This window comes from Giraffa tippelskirchi, chromosome 9 (assembly GCF_054371585.1).
Source record: "Giraffa tippelskirchi isolate mGirTip1 chromosome 9, T2T-mGirTip1v1.2.pri, whole genome shotgun sequence".
Taxonomy (NCBI): Eukaryota; Metazoa; Chordata; class Mammalia; order Artiodactyla; family Giraffidae; genus Giraffa; species Giraffa tippelskirchi.
This window is the reverse complement of record NC_137283.1, coordinates 42,763,261-42,787,743: the sequence shown is the minus strand read 5'-3', so window position 1 is coordinate 42,787,743 and position 24,483 is coordinate 42,763,261. Positions and strand designations below refer to the sequence as shown.

The 24,483-nt window shown below is 37.2% G+C and overlaps 1 protein-coding gene across 50 annotated transcripts in view; it reads left to right on the top strand.

Annotated features, from left to right (window-relative positions):
• The window catches only part of CCDC66 (coiled-coil domain containing 66), a 133,056-nt gene that overhangs the window by 65,076 nt on the left and 43,497 nt on the right, over window positions 1-24,483 (top strand). For 9 of the 50 annotated variants that reach the window (XM_081524906.1, XM_081524889.1, XM_081524884.1 and 6 more), the window contains exons 1-8: window positions 9,009-9,090; window positions 11,161-11,225; window positions 11,899-11,924; window positions 17,919-18,357; window positions 19,938-20,103; window positions 20,286-20,389; window positions 21,840-21,961; window positions 22,916-23,017. In XM_081524906.1, the coding sequence (XP_081381032.1) occupies window positions 9,080-9,090; window positions 11,161-11,225; window positions 11,899-11,924; window positions 17,919-18,357; window positions 19,938-20,103; window positions 20,286-20,389; window positions 21,840-21,961; window positions 22,916-23,017 (1,035 nt within the window). In that variant the 5' untranslated portion in view covers window positions 9,009-9,079. Of the gene's footprint in view, window positions 1-9,008; window positions 9,091-11,160; window positions 11,235-11,898; window positions 11,925-15,759; window positions 15,884-17,899; window positions 18,358-19,937; window positions 20,104-20,285; window positions 20,394-21,839; window positions 21,962-22,915; window positions 23,018-24,483 lie in introns of those variants that run through there. The other 41 variants (XM_081524924.1, XM_081524922.1, XM_081524916.1 and 38 more) reach the window with 13 other exon arrangements.

Here is a 24,483-nt window from a genome sequence, read left to right as displayed (position 1 = left end):
TTCATCTTTTCCCCATCTATTTGCCATGAAGTGATAGGACCAGATGCCATGATCTTCGTTTTTTTCAATGCTGAGTTTTAAGCCAGCTGTTTTACTTTCCTCTTTTACCTCCATCAAGAGACTCATTAGTTCTTCTTCATTTTCTTCCATAAGGGTGGTGTTATCTGCATATCTGAGGTTATTGATATTACTCCCAGAAATCTTAATTCCAGCTTGTGCTTCATCCAGCCCAGCATTTCACGTGATGTACTCTGCGTTGAAGTTAAATAAGCAGGGTAACAATATACAGCCTTGACATACTCCTTTCCCAATTTGGAACCAGTCTGCTCATCCATGTCCAATTCTAACTGTTGCTTCTTGACCTGCATGCAGGTTTCTCAGGAGACAGGTAGGGTGATCTGGTGTTTCCATCTCTTTAAGAATTTTCCATAACTTTTTGTGATCCACACAACCAAAGGATTTAGTTTGTGGTAGTTTGAACATTCTTTGGCATTGCCCTTCTTTGGGATTAGAATTAAAATTGAATTTTTCCAGTCCTGTGGCCATTGCTGAGTTTTCCAAATTTGCTGGCACATTGAGTGCAGCACTTTAACAGCATTTGCTTTGGGGATTTGAAATAGCTCAGCAGGAGTTCCATCACCTCCACTAGCTTTGTTTTTTAGTAATGCTTCCTAAGGCCCACTTGACTTCATATTCCAGGCCCACTTGACTTCACACTCCATGATGGCTGGCTCTAGGTGAATGAGCACACTATCATGGTTATCAGGGTCATTAAGATCTTTTCTCTTCAGTTCTGTGTATTCTTGCCACCTGTTCTTAATCTCTTCTGCATCTGTTAGGTCCTTACCATTTCTGTCCTTTATTGTGCTCACCTTTGCATGAAACGTTCCCTTGGTGTCTCTAATTTGCTTGAAGAGATCTCTAGTTTTTCCCATTCTATCGTTTTCCTCTATTTCTTTGCATCGTTCATTTAAGAGGGCTTTCTTATCTCTCTCTGCTGTTCTCTGGAACTCTGCATTAAGTTGGGTATATCTTTTCTTCGCTCCTTTGCCTTTCATGATTGCAGTCACTGTCTGCAGTGATTTTGAAGCCCAAGAAAATAAAGTCTGTCACTGTCTTGATGTTTGCACCATCTATTTTCCATGAAGTGATGGGACCAGATGCCATGACCTTAGTTTTTTGAATGTTGAGTTTTATGACAACTTTTTTCACTTTCCTCTTTCACTTTCATCAAGAGGCTCTTTAGTTCCTCTTCTTTCTTTTTTGCCATTAGGGTGGTGTCATCTGCATATCTGAGGTCATTGATATATCTTCTGGCAAACTTGATTCCAGCTTGTGATTCATCCAGCCCAGCAATTTGCATGATGTGCTCTGCAAAGAAGGTAAATAAGCAGGGTGACAATGTACAGCCTTGACATACTCCTTTCCGAGTCTGGAACCAGTCAGATATTCCTTGTCCAGTTCTAATGTTGCTTCTTGATCTGCATACAGGTTTCTCAGGAGACAGATAAGGTGGTCTGGTGTTCCCATCTCTTTAAGAATTTTCCACAGTTTGTTGTGATCCACACAGTCAAAGGCTTTAACATAGTCATGAAGCAGAAATAGATGTTTTTCTGGAATTCCCCTGCTTTTTCTATGATACAATGGATGTTGGCAATTTGATCTCTGGTTCCTCTATCTTTTCTAAATCCAGCTTCTACACCTGAATGTTTTTGGTTCATGTACTGTTGAAGTCTACCTGGAAGGATTTTGAGCATTACTTTGCAAGCATGTGAAATGTGTGCAATTGTGTGGTAGTTTAAACATTCTTTGGCATGGACTTTCTTTGGGATTGGAATTAAAATGGACCTTGTCCAGTCCTGTGGCTGTTGCTGGTTTTCCAAATTTGCTGACATATTGGATGGAGCACTTTAACAGCATCATATTTAAGGATTTTCAACAGCTCAGCTGAAATTCATCAGCTCCACTAGCTTTGTTTGTAGTGATGCTTCCTAAGGCCCACTTGACTTCACACTCTAGGATGTCTGGCTCTAGGTGAGTGATCACACCATCATGGTTATCCAGGTCATTAAAACCTTTTTTAGTATAGTTCTTCTGGGTATTCTTGCCACTTGTTCTTAATTTCTTCTGCTTCCATTAGGTCCATGCCATTTCTGTCCTTTATTGTGCCCGTGTTTGCATGAAATGTTCCTTTGGAATCTCTGATTTTCTTGAAGAGACCTCTACTTTTTCCCATTCTACTGTTTACCTCTATTTCTTTGGATTGTTCATTTAGGAATGCTTTCTTATCTCTCCTTGCTATTCTTTGGAACTCTACGTTCAGGTGGGTATATATTTCCTTTTCTCCTTTGCCTTTCACTTCTGTTCTCTTCTCAGCTATTTGTTAGGCCTACTCAGACAATCATTTTGCCTCTTTTGCATTTCTTTTTCTTGGGGATGGTTTTGATCACCACCTCCTATACAGTGTTATGAACCTCCATCCATAGTTCTTCAGACACTCTATCAGAGCTAATCCCTTGAATCCATTTGATACTTCCATTATATAATCATAAGGGATATGATGTAGGTCATACCTGAATGGCCTAGTGGTTTTCCCTATGTTCTTCAATTTAAGTCTGAATTTTGCAATAAAGAGCTCATGATCTGAGCCAGAGTCAGCTCTTGGTCTTGTTTTTGCTGACTGTATAGAGCTTCTCCATTTTCAACTATAAAGAATATAATCAATCTGATTTTGATATTGACCATCTGAGGATGTCCATGTGTAGAATTATCTCTTGTGTTGTGGGAAGAGATTGTTTGCTATGATCAGTGCTTTCTCTGGAAAAACTCTGTGAGCCTTTGCCCTGCTTCATTTTGTACTTCAAGGCCAAACTTGCCAGGTATCTCTTGACTTCTTACTTTTGCATTCCAGTCCCCTATGATGAAAAGGACAGGTTTTTTTTATGTTAATTCTAGAAGGTCTTGTAGGTCTTCATAGAACCATTCAATGTCAGCTTCTTTGGCAATAGTGGTTGGGGCATAGACTTGGGTTAGTGTGATATTATATGGTTTGCCTTGGAAATGAACCAAGATCATTCTGTTTTTTTGAGATTGCACCCAAGTACTGCATTTAAATTCAGACTTATATTGAAGAAAGTAGGAAAAATGACTAGACCATTCAAGTATGACCTAAATAAAATCTCTTACGATTATACGGTGGAAGTGACAAATAGATTCAAGGGATTAGATTTGATAGAGTGCCTGAAGAAATATGGACGGAGGTTCATGACATTGTACAGGAGGCGGTGATCAAGACCATCTCCAAGAAAAAGAATGGCAAAAGAGGCAAAGTGGTTGTCTGAGGAGGACTTACAAATAGTTGAGAAAAGATGAGAAGCAAAAGTCAAAGGAGAAAAGGAAAGATATACCCATTTGAAAGCAGAGTTCCAAAGGATAGCCAGGAGAGATTAAAAAAAAGGTCTTCCTAAGTGATTAATGCAAAGAAATAGAAGAAAACAGTAGAATGGGAAAGACTAGAGATCTCTTCAAGAAAATTAGAGATACTGAGGGAATATTTCATGCAAAGATGAGTACAATAAAGGACAGAAACAGTACGGACCTAAGAGAAGTGGAAGATATTAAGAACAGGTGGCAAGAATATACAGAGGAACTGTATAGAAAAAATCTTAATGATCTAGATAACCATGATAGTATGCTCATTCACCTAGAGCCAGACATCCTGGAGTGTGAAATCAAGTGGGCCTTAGGAAGCATCACTACAAACAAACTAGAGGAGGTGATGGAATTTCAGCTGAGCCATTCGAAATCCTAAAAGGTGATGCTGTTAAAGGGCTAAACTCAATATGCCAGCAAATTTGGAAAACTCAGCAGTTGCCACAGGACCAGAAAAGGTCAATTTTCATTCCAGTCTCAAAGAAACACAATGCCAAATAATGTTCAAACTACCACACAGTTGCACTCATTTCACACGCTAGCAAAGTAATACTCAAAATTCTCCAAGCCAGGCTTCAACTGTACATGAACCAAGAACTTCCAGATGTTCAAACTGGATTTGGAAAAGGCAGAGGAACCAGAGATCAAATTGCCAACATCCATTGGATCATCAAAAAGCAAGAGAGTTCCAGAAAAACATCTACTTCTGCTTTATTGACTATGCCAAAGCCTTTGACTGTGTGGATGACAAAAAACTGTGGAAAATTCTCCTAGAGATGGGAATACCAGACAACCTGACCTGCCTCCTGAGAAATCTTTATGCAGGTGAAGAAGCAACAGTTAGAACCAGACATGGAACAATGAACTGTTCCAAATGGAGAAGGAGTCTGTCAAGGCTGTATATTGTCTACCCTGCTTATTTAACTTATATACAGAGTACATTATGTGAAATGCTGGGCTGGATGAATCACAATCTGGAATCAAGACTGCTGGGAGAAATATCAATAAGCTCAGATATGCAGATGACACCACCCTTATGGCAAAAAGTGAAGAAGAACTGAAGAGCCTGCTGATGAAAGTGAAAGAGGAGAGTGAAAAAGCTGGCTTAAAATCAACATTACAAAAACTAAGATTATGGCATCTGGTCCCATCACTTCATGGCAAACGGATGGGGTAACAATGGAAACAGTGACAGACTTTATTCTCTTGGGCTCCAAAATGACCATAGATAGTGACTGCAGCCATAAAATGAAAGGACTCTTGGTCCTTGGAAGAAAAGCTATGACCAAACTAGACAGCATATTAAAAAGCAGAGACATCACTTTACAGACCAAGGTCTGTCTAGTCAAAGCTATGGTTTTTCCAGTAGTCATGTATAGATGTAAGAGTTGGACCATAAATAAAGCTGAGCACCGAAGAAGTGATGCTTTTGAACTGTGGCGTTGGAGAAAACTCTTGAGAGTCCCTTGGACTGCAAAGAGATCCAACCAGTCAATCCTAATGGAAATCAGTCCTGAATATTCATTGGAAGGACTGATGCTGAAGCTCCAATACTTTGGCCACCTGATGCTAAGAACTGACTCACTGAAAAAGGTCCTGCTGCTGGGAAAGATTGAAGACAGGAGGAGAAGAGGACGACAGAGGATGAGATGGTTGGATGGCATCACCGACTCGATGGACATGGGTTTGAGCAGGCTCCAGGTGTTGGTGATGGACAGGGAGGCCTGGTGTGCTGCAGTTCATGGGATTGCAAAGAGTCGGACATGACTGAGCAACTGAACTGACTGACTGCATTTAGGACTCTTTTGTTACCTTTGAGGTTTCCTTCTTTTCGTCTAAGGAATCTTGTCTACAATAGTAGATAAAATGGTCATCTGAATTAGATTCGCCCATTCTGGTCCATTTGAGTTCACTGATTCCTAACATGTCCACGTTCACTCTTGCCATCTCCTGTTTGACAACATCCAGTTTATCTTGATTCATGGACCTAACATTCCAGGTTCCAGTGCAATATTGTTCTTTACAGTTTTGAACTTTACTTTCACCACTAGACACATTCACAACTGGGTGTTGTTTCTGCTTTGTCTCACCCTTTTCATTCTTTCTGGAGCTATTTATCCATTCTTCTCCAATAGCATATGGGACACCTACTGACATGGAGGGTTCATCTTTCAGTGTCTTATCTTTTTGCCTTTTCATACTGTTTATGAGGTTCTCAAGGCATGGGCCATGTTCAGTAAACCTTCAATTCAATTTTCTGCTCATAGTTAGAGCTGTGCTCCCTCCCTGTATTTTGGCCTGTGGCAGCCCAGTCCTGGAGTCTGATGTCTCCATGGTAGGACTAATGGTGACCTCCTCCAAGAGGACTTATGCATGTGTTTAAACTCATGTAACCCTTATAACAGCCCTATGAAGTAGAATACTAGTATTCATCTTCATTGTTTCAAAGATAAAACTGAATCAGGTTAATAACTTCCTTTAATCACACAGCTGGTATGCAACAAAGCTGGGATCTGACCCCAGGCAGCCTGGATCCACAGCTCTGGAAAACTATGCTGTGCACTCAACAGAGAGAACAAAGGGCTTGGATACCTCAAGGGCTCCAGTGCACTGGTAGTGAAATCCAGAAGTACTTAGCCTTGGCCAAGATGCCACCAGTGCAGCTTGGAGCATGATTATTGCCAAGGTGACACTCTTAGCACCCACAAGGTAGTAAGACCTGAGGCAACTCCGTTGCATATAAATGAAAGGTATGCTTATAGTACCTCCAAACTTCACATACCCTTACACAATCAATTCAAAATATTTAACTAAACTCTCTTTTCTGGAGGAGTGGATCTCAGGCAGACCATAAAGAAGCATGGAGTGTTACAGGGTGCTACACTGGGAAACTGATCCTTGATTCCTGCCTCACAATACACTTGAGGATTGAAATAGTCTTGCACCAATTTGAAGTGCAAGAGGTGCACAGGCTTCTCATTGCTATGGCTTCTCGTGTTGCAGAGCACAAACTCTAGGGCTCACGGGCTTCAGTACTCTGGCGTGTGGGGCTTAGGTGCTCCACATCATGTGGGATCTTCCTGGATCATGGATCGAACGTGTGTCTCCTGTATTAGCAGGTGGATTCTTTAGTATGGAGTCACCAGGGAAACCCTACATAATAACATCTTAAAATGTTCTCTTTTTATTGAGATATAGTTGCTATATAATATTCTATAACTTTCAAGTGTACTACATAGTGATTTTATATATCTGCATACATTATGAAATGATCAGCGTGGTAAGTCTAGTAATGATCTGTTCCCATTAAAAGTTACTACAATATTATTGACCATACTCCTTATGCTGTTTATTATATCCATGTGGCTTATTTATTTTATAACTAGAGGTTTTTATTTCTTAATTCTCTTCAGCTATATAGAATATATTCCTAGAACAAGTGGGGAAAATTAGATAGGGATTGGAACATTCCATATTATCATAAAATCGTTAATTTTCTTAGGTGTAATAATAGTGCTGTGACTATGTCTTATTCTTAGTAATACATGCTTTCATGTTTACGGGCAAAGTGTTAATGTCTGTAACTTACTTGCAAATAGTGATGCAAAAAAAGGTGAGAATGTACATGCATGTACATATAAACTGGTAAGGACGTGGGTGTATGTGTGTGTTTGTCTACGTGCAGAGGGAAAAAGCAAATGTAGCAAAATATTAACAACTGTCACATCTAGGTAGAGGGTGTTCATTGAACTATTCTTGTTTTTGTCTAAACATTTTCATAATAATGAAAGTTAGAAACAAAATTTTAGAAGTCATACTATGTTAGCTCCCAGAAATACTTCTGTTAACATGTTAGCTTAAGTCCTTTTAGCTTTTCTTTTCCCATATGCACAGATGAGTTTTACTTAAAAACAGTTCAGTTCAGTCGCTCAGTCGTGTCCGACTCTTTGCGACCCCATGAATCGCAGCACGCCAGGCCTCTCTGTCCATCACCAACTCCCGGAGTCTACCCAAACCCATGTCCATCGAGTCGGTGATGCCATCCAACCATCTCATCCTCTGTCGTCCCCTTCTCCTTCCGCCCCCAATCCTACCCAGCATTAGGGTCTTACTTAAAAACAAGAGAGGATCAAATATACATGGGTATCTGTTCATTTAATCAAATAAATTATCATGTTTCTAAGTTTATTTTCCACAGACCCAATACATAAATGAATATTCAAGGATGTCTTTCAGTTTTTACTGAATGTACCATAAGAATTCAGTGTGCCACATTTATTACAACTATGTTTGTAAAAATCATTTAAGAAAAGATAGATGAAAAATTCATAAACTTTTAGTAACTTCATTATGTCTAGGGGCATCTTCATCATGAAATAGCATTGCCAAATTTAATAAAGTTGTTGTTGCCATTAAAAATTTATGCTGTTCATTCACTTAACAAATATTTACTTTCTATACTGTTCAGTTCTAAGTGCTGTGAGTATAGAGGAGTCAAAAACCAACTGTGTTCCTCGGAGGCTCTCCCTGACACAGGATCTAAAATGTGTTAGTACCCTGATTGAAAGGGCAGGGACTGGGAAGTCCAGAGACTGGGCTCCTAATTTACCCACTAGAGAATTCCTCCAGCTCCATGGAGGAAGTGATATTTATTTTTTAATAAATTGATTTATTTTAGTTGGGGGCTAATTACTTTACAATATTGTAGTAGTTTTTGCCGTACATTGACATGAATCAGCCATGGTTTTACACGCGTTCCCCCTTTTGGACCCCCCTTCCACCTCCCTCCCCATCCCATCCAGGAAGTGATATTTAAATTGAGATTTGAAGGATGAATAGGAGACTCCTGTAACACTAGATTGAAAAGAGGGCTCTCCGGTTACAATGCTTGATAAGTGACCTTACGCAAGTTCTTGGACCTCTCCGTGCTTCAGGGATAAAGTGGTAAAGCTTAAACAAGACACAAAAGGCCCTTAAATCCAGGTATGGCACTATTTAGCAGTTGCAGTTGTTGCTGCTGTTTAAGAGCTACAGTGTACTGGGCTTCATGCCGTAGTCACAGCTAGAAATAAGATATATCATGTACCTGCCCTAGGAGTCTCTCTCCAGTTGTTTAGTCGCTAAATCATGTCTGACTCTTTTGCGACCCCATGGACTGTAGCCCACCACGCTTCCCTTGTCCATGGGATTTCTCAGGCAAGAATACTGGAGTGGGTTGCCATTTCCTTCTCCAGAGGATCTTCCCCATCCAGTACCCCCTCCCTAACTTATTTTACACTAAAATAAGCCTCTCTTCCAAATGTACAATATAGCAAATGTTAATTGCCAAACAATGTTAATGCTTTTTGTTTCTCCCTACTTTTGCCACCTCTACTTCTCTGAGTGCTCTCTGTGAACTCTAGGGGATGCAATTCCCAGGTAAGAACTCCCACCGTTCTAGAATCAGCACCACAAACCGCAGGTGGAGCGAAAGGATAGTGCTCTTGGAGCCGCCCCCCAAGCGCAGGCGCCAGTATACTCAATCCTGATTGGCCCGCTCTCCGCCGGCATCACTGTATCCAATCGGCGTAGTGCTTGTTGAGCGACGGCAGCAACCGGCGTACACAAGGGGCTTGAGCGTCCTGTGGAGAGAGCGGGAGGTCAGGCCATGAACTTGGGGTAAGCTGGGAAGAGAAAGGTGGTCGTCTGTGGAAGGGCGAGGCTTAATTGGCCCTTGGAGTCCTTCGCGGGGAACCTTCCAGTCCTGTGTCGTCCCAAGCTGCAGTACCGGCTCCCTGAAGTGGAGAGGGGCAAGGGGCTGGGTCGGCCTTTGACTTCTCAAATTAATAACTCGCGTGAAAACTGTCCGTCTCTCCTTTTCACTTCCTCCTGTATCTCAAGAGGGAGAAGGAGAGGCATGAGAGGAGGTAAAAGGGTGAGGGTAGGTGGAGAGATAAAGCTTAGCAGCTTCCCGGGAAGAAACCCTGGCCCAGGTTCTGGTGCTTTGCGTCCCTGTCGTGGGGTTTGTTTTTTTTTTTTCGCAATGTTGGAGCGCCCAGAGAAGCTTAGCGCCTGCAGTGCAAAGAGCCTAGGCTTCTCGAGGAGCCGTGGATCACTTGTGTTTGACATCTTATAGGCCCTCATTAGATAGTGGTGGTGGTGGTTGTTAGTCACTCAGTCGTGTTCGAATCTTTGTGACCCCATGGACTGTAGCCTGCCAAGTTCCTCTGTCCATGGGATTCCCCAGGCAAGAATACTGGAGTGGGTTGCCATTTCCTTCTCCAGGAGACAGTGGTTGAGTAAATAAAAAGAACCGTTGCATGGCGACCCCATGGACTATATAGCCTTCCAGGCTCCTCTGTCATGGGATTCTCCAGGCGAGAATACTGGAGTGGGTTGCCATTCCCTTCTCCGGGGAACTCTCCTGACCCAGGGATTGCACCCTGGTGTCCAGTATTGCACGCAGTTTCTTTATCGTCTGAGCCATCAGGGAAGCCAAATAAAAAGGACCGTTGCATGGCTTTCATGACTGGGAAGTTTGATATTTTAAGAAGATGAAAAATCACCAAACTTACACATATGTACCTCATTTAGCAGATAGAATCTAGGGATAGCAAATAAATAAGACAGCCCCTGAAGGCGTTTGCAACGCAGTAGTACTGAATAAACGTACTTTACAATTTCATTCAAAGTCTTTTGTTTAAATTTCACCAATGTAAACATGAACTGTTTATAACTGTGCAACCGGGAAACCCTTAAAACCCATTCTTTCCAGGGTTTTATCTTAATCATAAGTTGAGGTCTTTTGATTTCCCCCACCTTAGCATCCAAGCAAATTTCGTATTCCCTTTTTTTGGTCTGCCGGGTTTAATTTTTTTTACTGTGGACGTCATTTTTGTCTCTGTTGATACTTATTGATCTACTTCTTCCCTTCCTCTCTCCTGCCCCCCTCACTTTACTAAAATAATATAATAACTGTGTGTACTGCTGCTTTTGGTTTTAGTGAAATTTTTATTAGGACTTTAATAAATGTGCAATTTTCATTGACAGTAACTACTGTTACTTTGTACTCTTGCATTTGACAGGCATAGATAAAGTACAGAGGGGAAAATATAGGTGTTTTGCTGTGATACTTAAAAAAGTGTCACTAAGTCTGAATGTGTTTTAGTTGAAATGTTCAAAGTAAAACTCCATGTTCAAGCAGTTTATAACCCTGGTGGCAATCTTACAGGTTCAGTTCCAAATACTGTTCTAATAGGCCATAGAATGTATTAGTCATGAGACCATTATGAAACTAATAAATAGTAACTAGAGGTTTTGCTCCTTTAACATAGGTGAGGAATTTCCTAACAGCATTTTTTTTTCCAGTCTAGAGTTAAAAGAATTAAATGATGTTAGAATAACCAGATTTATTTATTCCTTTACAACTGAGCAGCTGAACTGAACAAAAAGAAGTTTCAGGTTGAAGACGATAATTCTTTGTAGGAAAGCTTCAAGAATTTTTTTCTGTGTAGTTTTAAATTTTATCTTGAATTGAAAAATGTTTTAAATTAAAAGAATGATTTCAACTATACCTCAATTAAAAAAAATGAACACAAACAAATTTTTTTTTAAATGGTTTAATATTTACAAGGTTCCTGTATAAATTCAAAAGAACAAATTTACTTGCAAGGTTCAAATGAACATTTCTGGCTATTTAAAGTGTTGCTGTTTCTTAAAAATGACAGACAGCTTTCTTTTATTTTGCAGAGATGGTTTAAAGCTTGAAACGGAATTATTGAATGGAAAAACCAAGCTTATATTGTCTCCATATGGTATGCTATGTTACTGGAAATCTAAAATATAAACTTTTAGATTCCTACATAAAATGTATTACTTTGTAATATATTTTTTGCTTGTAGTGAAATATTTAAATGATACTTGGAAAAAAACTGGTTTCCCTAACTTTCTCAAATTTTTTTTAGCCAAGTAGAGTCAGATCACATCATTGCTTACCACTGTCAGTATTTATTCAAATAATTTAATATTCCAGTATATTTCATATGTAACATCTCTTTGTTATATTTGTATATAGCAAACATGCTTATTGTCTAGTGAGTAATCTAGGTGAAACTTATGTGTTTATGTTTTGTGCATTTGAACAGTGTATTGTTTGAGAAAATTCAGTTTATAATAAGACCATAGTTTTAGAGTCATTTTTAGTATTAGTTTTAAAACTCAGAGTATGCTTTGGTACTCTTCTCATTCAGATTATTTTCTTTTTCTCTAAACTGTTTATAGTTTTACCTTGGAAAGTGAACAAAAATGAAATAGAACTATTTGAACCATACTGTAAAAGTTAAAACATTTAATATCTAAAGTTAATGTTTTGGGGGGTTAATATTTTTAATTAATATCTTCTTAAAACAATGCTAATTAAAATTTTCTTTTGTGACTGCCTTAGTATGTTTTTGGTTGATAGTTTAGTAATTTTTTTTTCTTTTGTAGAACATAAGTCAAAAATTTCTGGAAAGGTAAGCCAAATGACTTTGACCTGACTTGTTTTCAAATGTAAAATGCAATTCACTTTACAGTGGTTTGAAAATAATTCCTGTCAAACTATCATAAAGGATTTGGAATGATGATGAAAAGTTATTGTTTGCTTGCTTTCAAGCTGGTCCTTTCACAGAAATGGAATTGTAATTTTTCGGTTCAAAAAGACTTTTAGAATTTCTTTCTCCAGATCAGTTCTATCCAGTAACACTTTCTGCAGTGATGAAAATGTTATAAAATCAGTGCTGTCCAATATGACAGCCAGCCACTAGCCATGTGTAGCTGTTAAGGACTTAAAATGTGATCAGTATGAATAAGGAAGTTAATTGTTAATTCATTTATTTTATTTTTAGTTTAAATTTAGTAACTACTGTACCAGACAGTGTAATTCCTGAGATCTTTAAAACAAAGTTCTTTTTTCATACTCAGATTTCATTTTCCCTCACCAAACGGATGTATTTGGTTGACAAAATCTTAAATGCATTTAGCTTCTTAGTCTAAGAGGTTACACTTAAGCTAAATGATAATTTTCCTTTTCAATTATTTTTCCTTATCAGGAACCCACAGTGCTATTTTCTGCAGAATAGATTACCACTTCAAAATTTTGATACCACTTCTTTCCCATTTCTTTTCCCATTAAGCAGCAGAAATTTCTGTTCTCCTCCCTAAGTTTCTATAGCCCCCTTTATTTTGCAGCTTCTTAAAGTCTGTTTTTCCATGTCTTGAGTAGAGCCCAGTTTGGGTGATGTGGCACTTATCAATTCTGAACCCTTGATGGCTTTGGTTTCCAGGTTTACTCAAGGTGGAGAAGATGCTTGAGTTCCCAGCTTATCAGTTACTTGGTAAATGGGTGATAATGGTCTAACTAATTCCGCAAGCTACCTATAAAAGTTGTTAGATACACATGGTATATGCATACCTTGTGTGTTCCCTTAATTGCAAAATATTTTTCTGCCCTAAAATATTGTAACAATTGTTTTTATTTGAGTCACAGTAACAAATACAGTACTCCTTTTCAAGCTCCTAGATTTAAAAACAAACAAAAACTACCTGTAATAGTTGATTTGTGTCTTCCCCTGGCCTCTGTTTTCTTGCACATATTCCCTCTTCAAATTGTGTCCTTAATGAATTTGTTATTGTCAGTACATTTGTGAAGACATTTCATTATCTTTTTAACCAACTTGGGACATCTGGAGATCCCCTTTTATGCCTGTAATTAAGTTACTAGTCTTGGACTTTTGGTAAAATCTTTTCAAAATTCTTTTAGGGGTCTAGATATTTATTTATTGAATTAAAGCAGATTGTTTTATTCCTCTTGCTTTGGAGACACCAAAATACTGATGCATGGTAACTATGTGAGGTGGTGGGTATGTTAATTAGCTTGATTGTGGTGATTATTTCACAGTGTATACTTACATCAAATCATCAAATTGTACACCTGTTAAACCTCAGTAAAGCTAGAAGAAAGTACTGATGCAACCTAAGTTCCCTAAATCTCAATTCTGCCCCTGTATGTTGATTTCTGTGTTCTGTAAGTTGTTCATAAACTCACTCATCATAGTGCTTTTCTTTTCTTCTACTAGGGTAAGCTCCTAAGTGACCATACTGCCTATAGTTCTTTTTTTCATCTTCCTCACCATTTGAATTACTCTCATGTTCATAGTGTGCTCTTTAAACACTGAGCTCTAGCTCATCATCAAGTTTAACACACTGTGGTCTGAGTACTTTAATTTTTTCAAAATCTCTCCTGCATTTTTCTTTAATCTGTGGGAGTGAATATGAAATAAATGTGGTTGCCAGTCTAATTTCTTTAGCTTTTATAGGAAGAGAAGTGAGAGAAATGTTAATGATTCAGTGTCATGGGTAATTTATAAATTCTAAAGTCATAAAAATATCTCACAATTAGTTGAAATATAAAACATTAAAAAAATGTTTGCATGTATTTCTATGTGTGAGAATCAGAATAATGCCACACTAAAAGATGCATACAGTATTAGTGCTAGGTAGCATGTTTTATCGGAGAAGGTGATGGCACCCCACTCCAGTACTCTTGCCTGGAAAATCCCATGGATGGAGGAGCCTGGTAGGCTGCAGCCCATGGCGTCACGAAAAGTCCGACACGACTGAGCGACTTCACTTTCACTTTTCACTTTCATGCATTGGAGAAGGAAATGGCAACCCACTCCAGTGTTCTTGCCTGGAGAATCCCAGGGACAGGGGAGCCTGGTGGGCTGCCGTCTATGGGGTTGCACAGAGTCAGACACGACTGAGGTAACTTAGCAGCAGCAGCAGCATGTTTTATATTTTAAAATATTAATTTTCTCTGCTTCTTTCTGACCTTGGGATCCCGGTTCCATATAAATTCTGAAGTCGACCAGTGTTAAATGCATTGGACGCTGTCTTTGTATCTTTTTTAATATTATGAAAAATATTGGTACAATTAAAACATTTAAAAAATTTTAAATTTAGGTAAAGAGCACCATGCTACATAGAAATGTTTATGACATTAATACCCTACTTGATCGATTAAAATTCATCTGATCCAGTAAACACTTGGAAAATGATATGGGCTAGATTGCTTTTTCCTATTAAGTAACTTGAACATAATTGAATATTTATTTGATAGTTCATGATTTTTTGCTGCTTCCACTCATTACTCTTCTCAGGCATTAAGCTACAAACATTGAGGATTGAGCTGAGTGTATATTGATCTCATGCCAGACATTGCTACCCCCCTTTTTCATTAAATACTTTCAGGTGATTTTTTCTGTATTTATTTCTGGTATAAGTAGACTGTAGCAAAACAGTTCTAGTTAAATTGGGGCTGCAATTAATAGGTTTCTGTTTAAAAGAATTTACTGCAGCTGTGAAACTCCACTATGTGTGTATAGCTACATTCTTGACTGTATTTGTTCTGTGACTCTGAGAGAAAAAAAAAAAGTAAAACCTAGTCCATGTTTCTAAAAGTCAGTTCAGTAAATAACTATATATTACAAGTAAAATAAAATGTGTACCATACTAGAGTTGTAAAAAGAAAAAAACTTTGCAAAGAACAGTCCTTTGTGGTTTGAGGAGACAGGGAATACTTCATAAATGAGCTGACTCTTTAGTTAAAACTTAAAAGATGAGGGAGATATTCACAGTGAAAGAAGCAGAGAAGTATATTCTAAACTCAAAGAAAATAGCAGGCAAAATACCAAAGTACAAACCATAATTTGCATTTGGGGATAGTGTGTATATCAGCAGGGAATGTATACAACATAAAACTTAGGGTGATTACGATTGTGAGGAGTTTAAATGTATATTCAAAGGGTTTGAACTTACTTGTTTTGAAAAGTAGACTAGATAGGATTTGTGTTGTAAGAAAGGGCTTTGGGTAGTTCTGTGAAGGACAGATTATCATAACAGGGACCCTACTTAGAGCTAGTTATTTTAGTCCGGAAGAGTTTTATGAGACCCTGAAGTATGATGGTTATCAGAATGTAAAGAAGGGGACAATAGTAAGAAATTTTTAAGACACATTAGTGGCATACACTATACTTCTTAGCAGTTTGAATCAGAAACTGACTAGAGAACTGAAATGCTCAACTGTTCATGATCCCAAAACAGTCAGTATGAGTCAAAGAAGAGTGGGTAGTAGTAATAGCTGTAGTAGTTGGAGATTGGGGTGTAGGGCTCAGCTTTGTAAGCTGTGTGCAGTCTGCTGATAATTTGCTTAACACACAGTGATTTTCAAAAACTAGAATGAATTGTGAGTGTCTAAAAATTGAAACTTTAAGGTAAAATATGGCATTTTTGGTTCTCTTGAAATACTAGATGATCTAGTAAGTAGACTCAAATTCCTGTTTGTCAATGTAAGCTGCTTCTGACTGGTGGCTGCCTGCTTTAGACGGATAAGTGCTCTTCAGTTCATCCTAGTTACCGCCCAGCCTAATTTGCAGTAGGTATTTAAATTTGTCACCTTTCATTGAAAGAATTAGTTATGTAAAAATAGCCATAGTGATAGGAGGGTAAAGGAGCTTGTTAGATTGTGCTATTAGTATTATCAAAAGTCTTAAAGCCTGGGATAAAAGGGTGTAAGTGGGATGAAGAGGATAATAAAGAGATTTTGCTGCTGCTGATACAGTACATTTTGAAAAGTAGGGTAAAGTGAGGTTGATTAATTGGTCAAAGCGTGGTGTTATGTATTTTGTAATTTTTGAAAGTAAGGAGATTTGAGATACGATAAGCCAGATGAAAGCCATGTGGCATCTACCCCACTCCTTGACAGCAGGAATTTTGTCTTACTCATTTTATGCCTTCAACATCTTTTCCACAGTGTTGATCACCTAAAGAGCTACACTTAATATTGACTGAATGACTGTTGTATTACTTTATGTTAGATGTGTCTGCAGAAATGTACAGTGGGTTAAATAAGAGAGAGATTTGAGATAAGCAAGCTGTAATAGTTTGGTAATGAAAACCTGAATTTAGACTTACTGTCATATAAAAGGGGAGAAAAAGACATTTGGAAGGAAGAAATGACCAATATTTGCTGGTAAACTAAAGAAGACCATGAAGGAAAATAAAGACTCAAAGATGACTCCATGGTTATTGATCTGAAAGATTAGAACAGTAGTGCTACAAAAATTAGATATTTTGGAAAGGGACGCTAACTTGGGGATGAGAGATAAAGAATTCGGTCTTTAAGTGGTGTAGTTGAAGATAGTCACTCAACAAAATTTCCTTAAACCTACCTGTTTAAGGGTAGGTTCCTTAAACCTACCCTGTTGCACTCACTGTTCAGATACTGGGGACACGGCAGTGGACAAAGCAAACAAAAATCTTTGCCCTGTGAAGTTTAAATTAGAAAAAGATGGGATGGGCAGAAAATAATCAAAATAAATATAGAATATTACAATGCCAAAAGTGGTATAGAGCAAAATAAAGGCGAGAAAGGGAAGGTGCACAGACTCTTTGTGACCCCATGGACTGCAGCACACCAGGCTTCCCTGTCCCATCACAAACTGCTGGAGTTTACTCAAACTCATGTCCATTGAGTCGGTGATACCATCCAACCATCTCATCCTTTCTCATCCTCTTCTCCTCCCGCCTTCAGTCTTTCCCAGCATCAGGCTCTTTTCCGATGAGTCAGTTCTTTGCATCAGGTGACCTAAGTATTGGAGCTTTCTGCCATAAGGGTGGTGTCGGGGCACAGTAGCCTTGGGAAAGTGGGGAGTAGGGAGGTGGGAGTGAGTTTAGAGCAGGAAGCCTGCAATTTTTAATAGAGTGTTCAGAGAAGACTTTCATGAGCCAGTCATGTTGGAGCCATGATTTGAAGGTGGTTAGTGAATGAGCCATGTAAAATTTGAAGGAATAATGTCCAGTGTAGAGGGATTGATGAGTGCTAAGGTCTATGACGAGGTTCTTGTTGAAATTGTGATTATGAAAGGTTACAGTTATGGGTAGTTACAAGGTCAGTATAAGATACCACCATGAGAAAAAGTAACTGAGGTAGCATGGAAGATAAGCATATAGGAGCAGAGTCCAAGGAAGTGAGGGTATTCAAACAAGGTGAAAGCACAAGTAGTTAAGATAGGAGTTAGGTTAGAGAGAGGGATGGTGACCCACCAGCTAAGATTTTCAAGGATTAAGGGCTGGTAACCTACATGTCTGTAAATGCCTGTTAAGACAAAGGTATTGTGGGTGTTAAAATGCTGACATGACATTCAAAGCTGAAGTGGAATGGACTATAACAACTAGAATTAAAATTGTTTTGTAATCTTCGTTATCCTGAAATAAAATAATCATTTCCAGTTGTTAAAGATTTCAAATGAAGATTTGCAAAGGTTAAGTGTGAGTTTCTAGGGTGTATTACCTGACCAGCAAAATGGAGGGAAAAAAGTTTCGAAGCCTGACTTATCATTGATGATATAGAGATAATTGTTGATTTTTCATATGCTATTATAAATAATAGATTTCTGTTGTTTTAACAGATGGGAAATAAGACCAAGATTGCAAAATATCCTTTACGGACTAAAACTGGATACATTCTAAAATCACAAAACACTTGTGTCAGGAGTGAAAAATTTTTGCAAAAGAAAAGAATTGGTTCAGAAACTTCACTGGTAAAAGGTGAAAAAAATAGTATGACTTTTTCACCCACTAAGGATTTATGTAAACAGTATGCAGACAAAGACAGTCTTCATACCGAAAAAGAAATTTCATTTGCACCCCCTAATATACAGAAGACTAGAAACACCATGAATACATTTGTAGTAGCTAAACAGAAGCCTTGCAGAAAGCACATCACCGCTGAAAATAGAAAGAGCAGTTTGGTGTGTCTAACAGAAGACCAACTACAACGAATTTTGATGACTATAAACCAAGGAAGTAAATCTATTACCCTGACTGAGAATGAAAAGGAGGAAACAAGTAAGATTTTTCTAAAATTTTAATATTCTATCAATATGTAAGTGTTTTAGGATTTGAGTTGCATTGTATTTTACATAACTGCCTCTTAAATTCTAGTTTAACGCATGAACTTTTAAAATATTTGTTTAGAAGACATTCTTTCGTATGCGAAATATGCCGTGTTTTATTTAACATTAATGCTAAGAATATTAATTTCATGTACCATAGCCTTAAGAAACCCAGCTTTGTGCATCTAGATGTTAGTACAGAAAGAAAACTGTTGTGCTAATTTTAGAATGTTAGGAGGCTTTACTTAGATGAAAAATAAATATGTAAAATGTTCAAAAAAATTACTATAGTATTTCTAGTGAAAAATGATGAGAATTTTGCTGTGAAGATTGGACACGAGTTGCTGAAAAGGATTATTTTCCTGGCCCTGGCTTTCGCTCTTCCTGACCCTCAGTCCTTGCTAAGAATTGACAGCACTATCTTTTTAACCAATGTAAAACACTGACTTGGAAGTAGTAGAGTATTATATGCCTTCTATTTTACTAATTAGCACATCGCATTATATTTTTAAAAGCCTTCTAGTTTCAGCTTTAAGCTAAGGAATTGTGACTATGAGTAGAAATATTATTAAAATTTTGTTAGGCAACAGTGACGTAAATAAAAATTAACAGTCACCAGAAAGAGGGCCCACAACTGGTTTGGGGACCAGGTAGCTCCTTAACACTCCCATGGGGCTTAAAATGGAGTAATGTACCTCCTCTTGGGGTAGATTATTCTTTGTAAAGTGAGAGTGCTAGCTTTTATCTTTGAAAGTTTATTATTTTAAAAATATTTTTCTTAATTATTAGGCTGCACCGTCTTAGTTGTGACGCATGGGATCTTCAATCTGTTTTTAGTTGTAGAGTACAGGATTTCTAGTTGGGCTGTGAGATTTAGTTCCCTGAGGAGGGATTGCACCTGGGTCCCCTGCTTTGGGAGCTCAGAGTCTTAGCCTCTGGACCACCAAGGAAGTCCTTTTTTTTTTTTTTTTTTTAATTTTTATTGGAGTATAGATGCTTTTAGGGCTTCCCAGGTGGCTCAGTGGTAAAGAAGTTTTTGAGCCAAGCCTATGTGCCCTATATAAAATATTTGGAATAGATATATACAATAGTCCATGGAAAAGTTCTGCACTGATTGATTTCCCAGATAAATGAGAAAAATAAGGACAAGGTAATGAGTTTTTTTTTCTAAATATATTTGCATTTATTCTCCTTTAAGTTGTGGTTTGTGTTATTTATATTATTTGTAAAAGTATTGTTGGCAAGAGTAAATGGAGGTTTTTTTCCTCATTGTTGTTGCTTGTTTTCTTAGTTGAAATAAAAGTTTGTATGGCTATGGCCATACCCCTGGGCCATTTAACCTCTGAGACTCAGTTTCCTTTTTTAACAAAAAAGGAATTGTAATACCCACTGCAAGAACTGCTGTAAGAAGTAATTAATTAGATAATGTGTAAAGCAGTATTTTTTAAAAATTGTATAGCAGTATATCAAGATAAGGTATTATAATAGATGCCGTTTTAGTATTAATTTTAAAACATGCATTTTGCCTTGTAGGTCAGTATAGTCTAAATTTAAACAATATTCCTGATCAGCCAAAGGACAAGAACATCATGGAACTTCTCCAAAAAACTGAGACTGTTTCATCTATTCAGGATGAAAGCAAATCTGTTTTAAATAAAAATCAAGTGACATCTAATCAGTGTGAGCAGAAAATTGCCACGTATGTAACTCATATCGGTTACTGTGGGGTCATCCTGGGAATATGATTTTACTTTTCCTTGATTTGTATATGAAATATTTATTCTGAAGACTAGAGCTATTTAACGTTTTATTAACATTTATGGGGTAAGTTTATAGAAATGTATAATAAGGTTTCTGTTGTTTTTTTATGTTTTGTCTTAGAGAGAATGTATGGAAACCAGCTGACATATTCAGTACTCTGGGAGAAAGAGAACGTGATAGAAGTTTGTTGGAAGCGAAAAAAGCCCAGTGGAGAAAAGAGCTTGGTAGGTAAATACTGTACTTTTTATTATATTAATAGTTTTGTTGTCTAAGGAATATGTATTGAGGATGAAATATATCTTTCAGTATATTATCCAAAACCTTGTTTTATATCGTTCACCATCTAGAGTAGTTCTCTGCAAATGGCAAAATAAACTTTATGATTTCACATTCCTTTATGTCTTTTTTTTTTTTTTTAGTGCTCTGTGGTGTTCATCTAAAGCCATGGATGAACATTAATATCAGTATCATTCTTGAGCTCAAAGAAAGGTTTCTAAGCATTTCTCATTTCCTGAGAATCCATTTTCATATTTTTCCATTACAGAAATTTTATAGGTTGAAAGTGGTTTTATTTAAAAATAATTCATTTCAAAAATTAAAACTTTCTAATCAACAATCATCAGTAGGATATCAATCATTCTATCCCATGCAAAGACAAGCTTACTTCTCTTTTGCAGTCTGTGGATATCATAATAAAAAAATTTAAAATTTGTGTTAAGTTGGATTTTAAGGTAACTAAGACAATAACTAAGAAATTCCTGTTACTTCTTGGACTAGACTTAGGGTCCAGGTACGAGAGCTTGAAAAATACTGAAGTAATAGTTGTACTTCTTAGAAATAGTTGTACTACTAAAAGCATGAAGATGGAATTCATTGTCCACTGAACTGGAAAGTTTCTAGTTAGTCATAGCCCTGCTGGGACAGGTGATCTAGAAAAAGAGATAAGCAGAAGAAACTGGGAGTGAATTGCTGTTGGAAGTCAAAGTAATAGAAGAGTGAAGAAATTAAATAAATGTATAGTAGTGGTATCAGAAGGTTTGGAGATCAGATGTGTGTTTATATCATAATTCAGCTTTAAATGTTTCAGTACAAATTTGGACACATGATTTTATGTATTTTACTTTTCAGCAGTTATGAATAATAATGCCTGACATTTTTAAAATACTTTGTATGAGGCCCTGTACTGAGAATAAGCACTATTATTAATCTCATTTTGCAAAGTGAAAAAGGGGGTTTAGAGGCGTGAACATCAGTTTTCCCACAGTCACACAGCAGGGAAGTGGTTGACCTTCAATTTGAACCCAGGTTTTTCTGACTTCAGTGTTCTAGCCTTTAAGTCTCTTAGTAATAATTGAATGAACATTACCAAAGAATAGAACTTCACATAATTAACATAATATAAAATATGTTATTCTGAAAAATTGCTCCTTATTTATAATCGTAGTAAAACAAACATTTTACATTCATTTATGCCATACTTAAATTTGGTTCTGATTAAATGTCTTATTTCATCTTTTAGAATTCTCTCTGTCTTGTGAGTTAACCTCCTTCCTCAAAAACAGTTTTGAGTAGATCTTCTTAAATATCTGCACTCTTTAAGAAGGTCATGATTTGTTTACGTGATTTTTTTTTTACAGTTTTTACATATTTTTTAAAAAAGGACATTATTTACAGATGAACAGGTTGCTTTAAAGAAGAAAGAAAAAGAAGCTTCTGAAAAATGGAATAATCCATGGAAAAAATCTGAAAGTGATAAAATAGAATGGGAAAAACTTCAAATTCTGGATCAGTCTAAGGTAAGAGCATCAAAATCAGGTATTTATGGAATGTAAGATACCTTAACTGCAGTTTTTTTAATGCTAAGCCTTGTTTATATCATAAGCTTATTTTTGAAGCTTATTCATTTTTTTAAAAACTCACTCTTCATTTGATGTTTTAAAATGTTATTTTGAATTAAAGTATGACCTCAACTACTCTGCATCCTATAAATAATCTTACTATATACTATAATATAAACCTACTATATTGTAGGTGAGTATAGAGGTTCCTGGCACCTCCTTGAGGCTCCTCTAAGAGATCTCCATGATGTTTTCAGTTCAGCTCAGTCGTGGCCAACTCTTTGCGACCCCATGGACTGCAGCACGCCAGGCCTCCCTGTCCATCACCAACTCCCGGAGCTTACTCAAACTCATGTCTATCGAGTCAGGGATGCCATCCAGCCATCTCATCCTCCGTCATCCCCTTCTCCTCCCGCCTTCAATCTTTCCCGACATCAGGGTCTTTTCCAGTGAGTCATTTCTTCACATTAGGGGGCCAAAGTATTAGAGTTCCAGCTTCAGCATAAGCCCTTCCAATGAATATTCAGGACTGATTTCCTTTAGGATGGACTGGTTGGATCTCCTTGCAGTCCAGGGAACTCTCACGAGTCTTCTCCAACAGCACAGTTCAAAAGCATCAATTCTTCGACACTCAGCTTTCTTCACAGTCCAACTCACATCCATACATGACCACTGGAAAAACCATAGCCTTGACTAGACAGACCTTGGTTGGCATGATGTTTTACATGACCACAAAATTCTACCACTGACCATGTGGTATCCATTACAAGGTTATCAAATCAAACGTAAGTGATTGCTCATCAAACAGAAGTATATACTGTGTGTCCCTCAGGGAGTGCTTCAGGGACTTTAAAATCAGTATGTGTTTAATATTAGACAAAAAAGTACTCTTGTTTTTCTATTTATTTTTAGACTTCTGCCAGCTCTTCTAGCATTCTGTCACAGTCCCCCAGTCAGGTAATGGTGATCCATGCTGATGGGCCCTCACTGCCTCGAGCTAGTCAGACTTTACAGGTAAGTTCTAAGTGTCATTATTGTAAATACATAAACCCTTTCACATCGATTGCTGTATAATGTATTTTCCTTGAAGAAGTGAATCTCAGTACCTTTTTAAAAAATTATGTTAACTTTACTGAGTACAGTATGCTCCTTAATTTTTTTTTAAAAAAGTTATCAACTATTTCTTTTTTTTTCCTTCCTAGTGAACAATTTACATTTAACAAATGCATTCTGAAAATAAGGTAGTAACCTAAAGATAAGATTCTGGTGATAGAAATTTTCAGTACTGGTAGATTTCTTACAGAATGCACCCGTTTAGTTTGCATGGCAGCTTTTTTCTGCTTCATATGGGACTGACTTCCCTACATCAAATAATTTTATAGGCTACTCAAATTATTAATATGAATTACATTTTTCTATGTTCCCAAAAGCACTTTGACTAGCTGTTAAAAGGCAATAAATTGGTCTTGCTGGCAGTAATTTTGGAAAACTCTGTAGTTTTGGATGACAGTTCTAAGTTTTTAAAATTTAGAACTTGATACATGCAGATACTACTAAAAGCTACAAATAAAACTATTCATGAAGTTGTTGAGAATTAGTTGCAAGATTATTTACTTTTCAACATTAGGATTGAAAAGAACTTTAATGCTAAAAATATTAAGTATTTCTATTACTGAAATGTTGGTTGAAGTGTCAGTGTGTCATCTGTTGTTGCTTATTTTGCATGGCTTTTTAGGTCATTTATTATCCGGGAGTAATCCATACTATGTTAATGCAAATAAAGAATTAACCATTTGAGGTGATTTTGCTTTTTTTTTTTAATGATAACGTTTGTCTTTTCTTTTATAATCTGGAAAACCAGTAAAGTTATTTATACTGTGGAGTCAGAGATAGGGATTGGGAGTGGGAGAAAGACTAGAAAGGAAAACATACACTAAATCTAGGACTGAACAACCAGAGATTAGGGTATGATTATGTTTGCATATTTTTACTATTTAAATATAGTTTAGTGTAAATGTGGTTAAGAAGATGGAGAGGTACTACTGAGGGGACATGAACTAACTGTAACAAAAAATAATCCCCCTTTAAATACTTGAAAGATGTTGGTTTCATAAAATGCAGCCATAACCACAAGCATTTCTTTTATTTGAATGAATATTAAGTTAACATCTTCATGTAACTGAGGGGAAATTCAGTTGCAGGCAGAATCATCAAGGCCAATTTTGTTAAAACATGAGGTAATGCATATAAAGTGTGGAGGACAGTGGCTGACATAACAAGTGTTGAATGAAGGTTTGCTGTAGTTACAATTTACAAAGCACAGGACCATTCTGAGCCCTGAGGCTGTTAGGAGTCACTCTTCCCACCACCTTCCTTTCTCCTCCTCTTGATTCTCAATCTTACTCCTCCTTCCCCAGCTGAATGGTCCTGTACTCTCTTTCCTGTATTGTTCAATGTAAACATTCTTTTACACTCTGTAA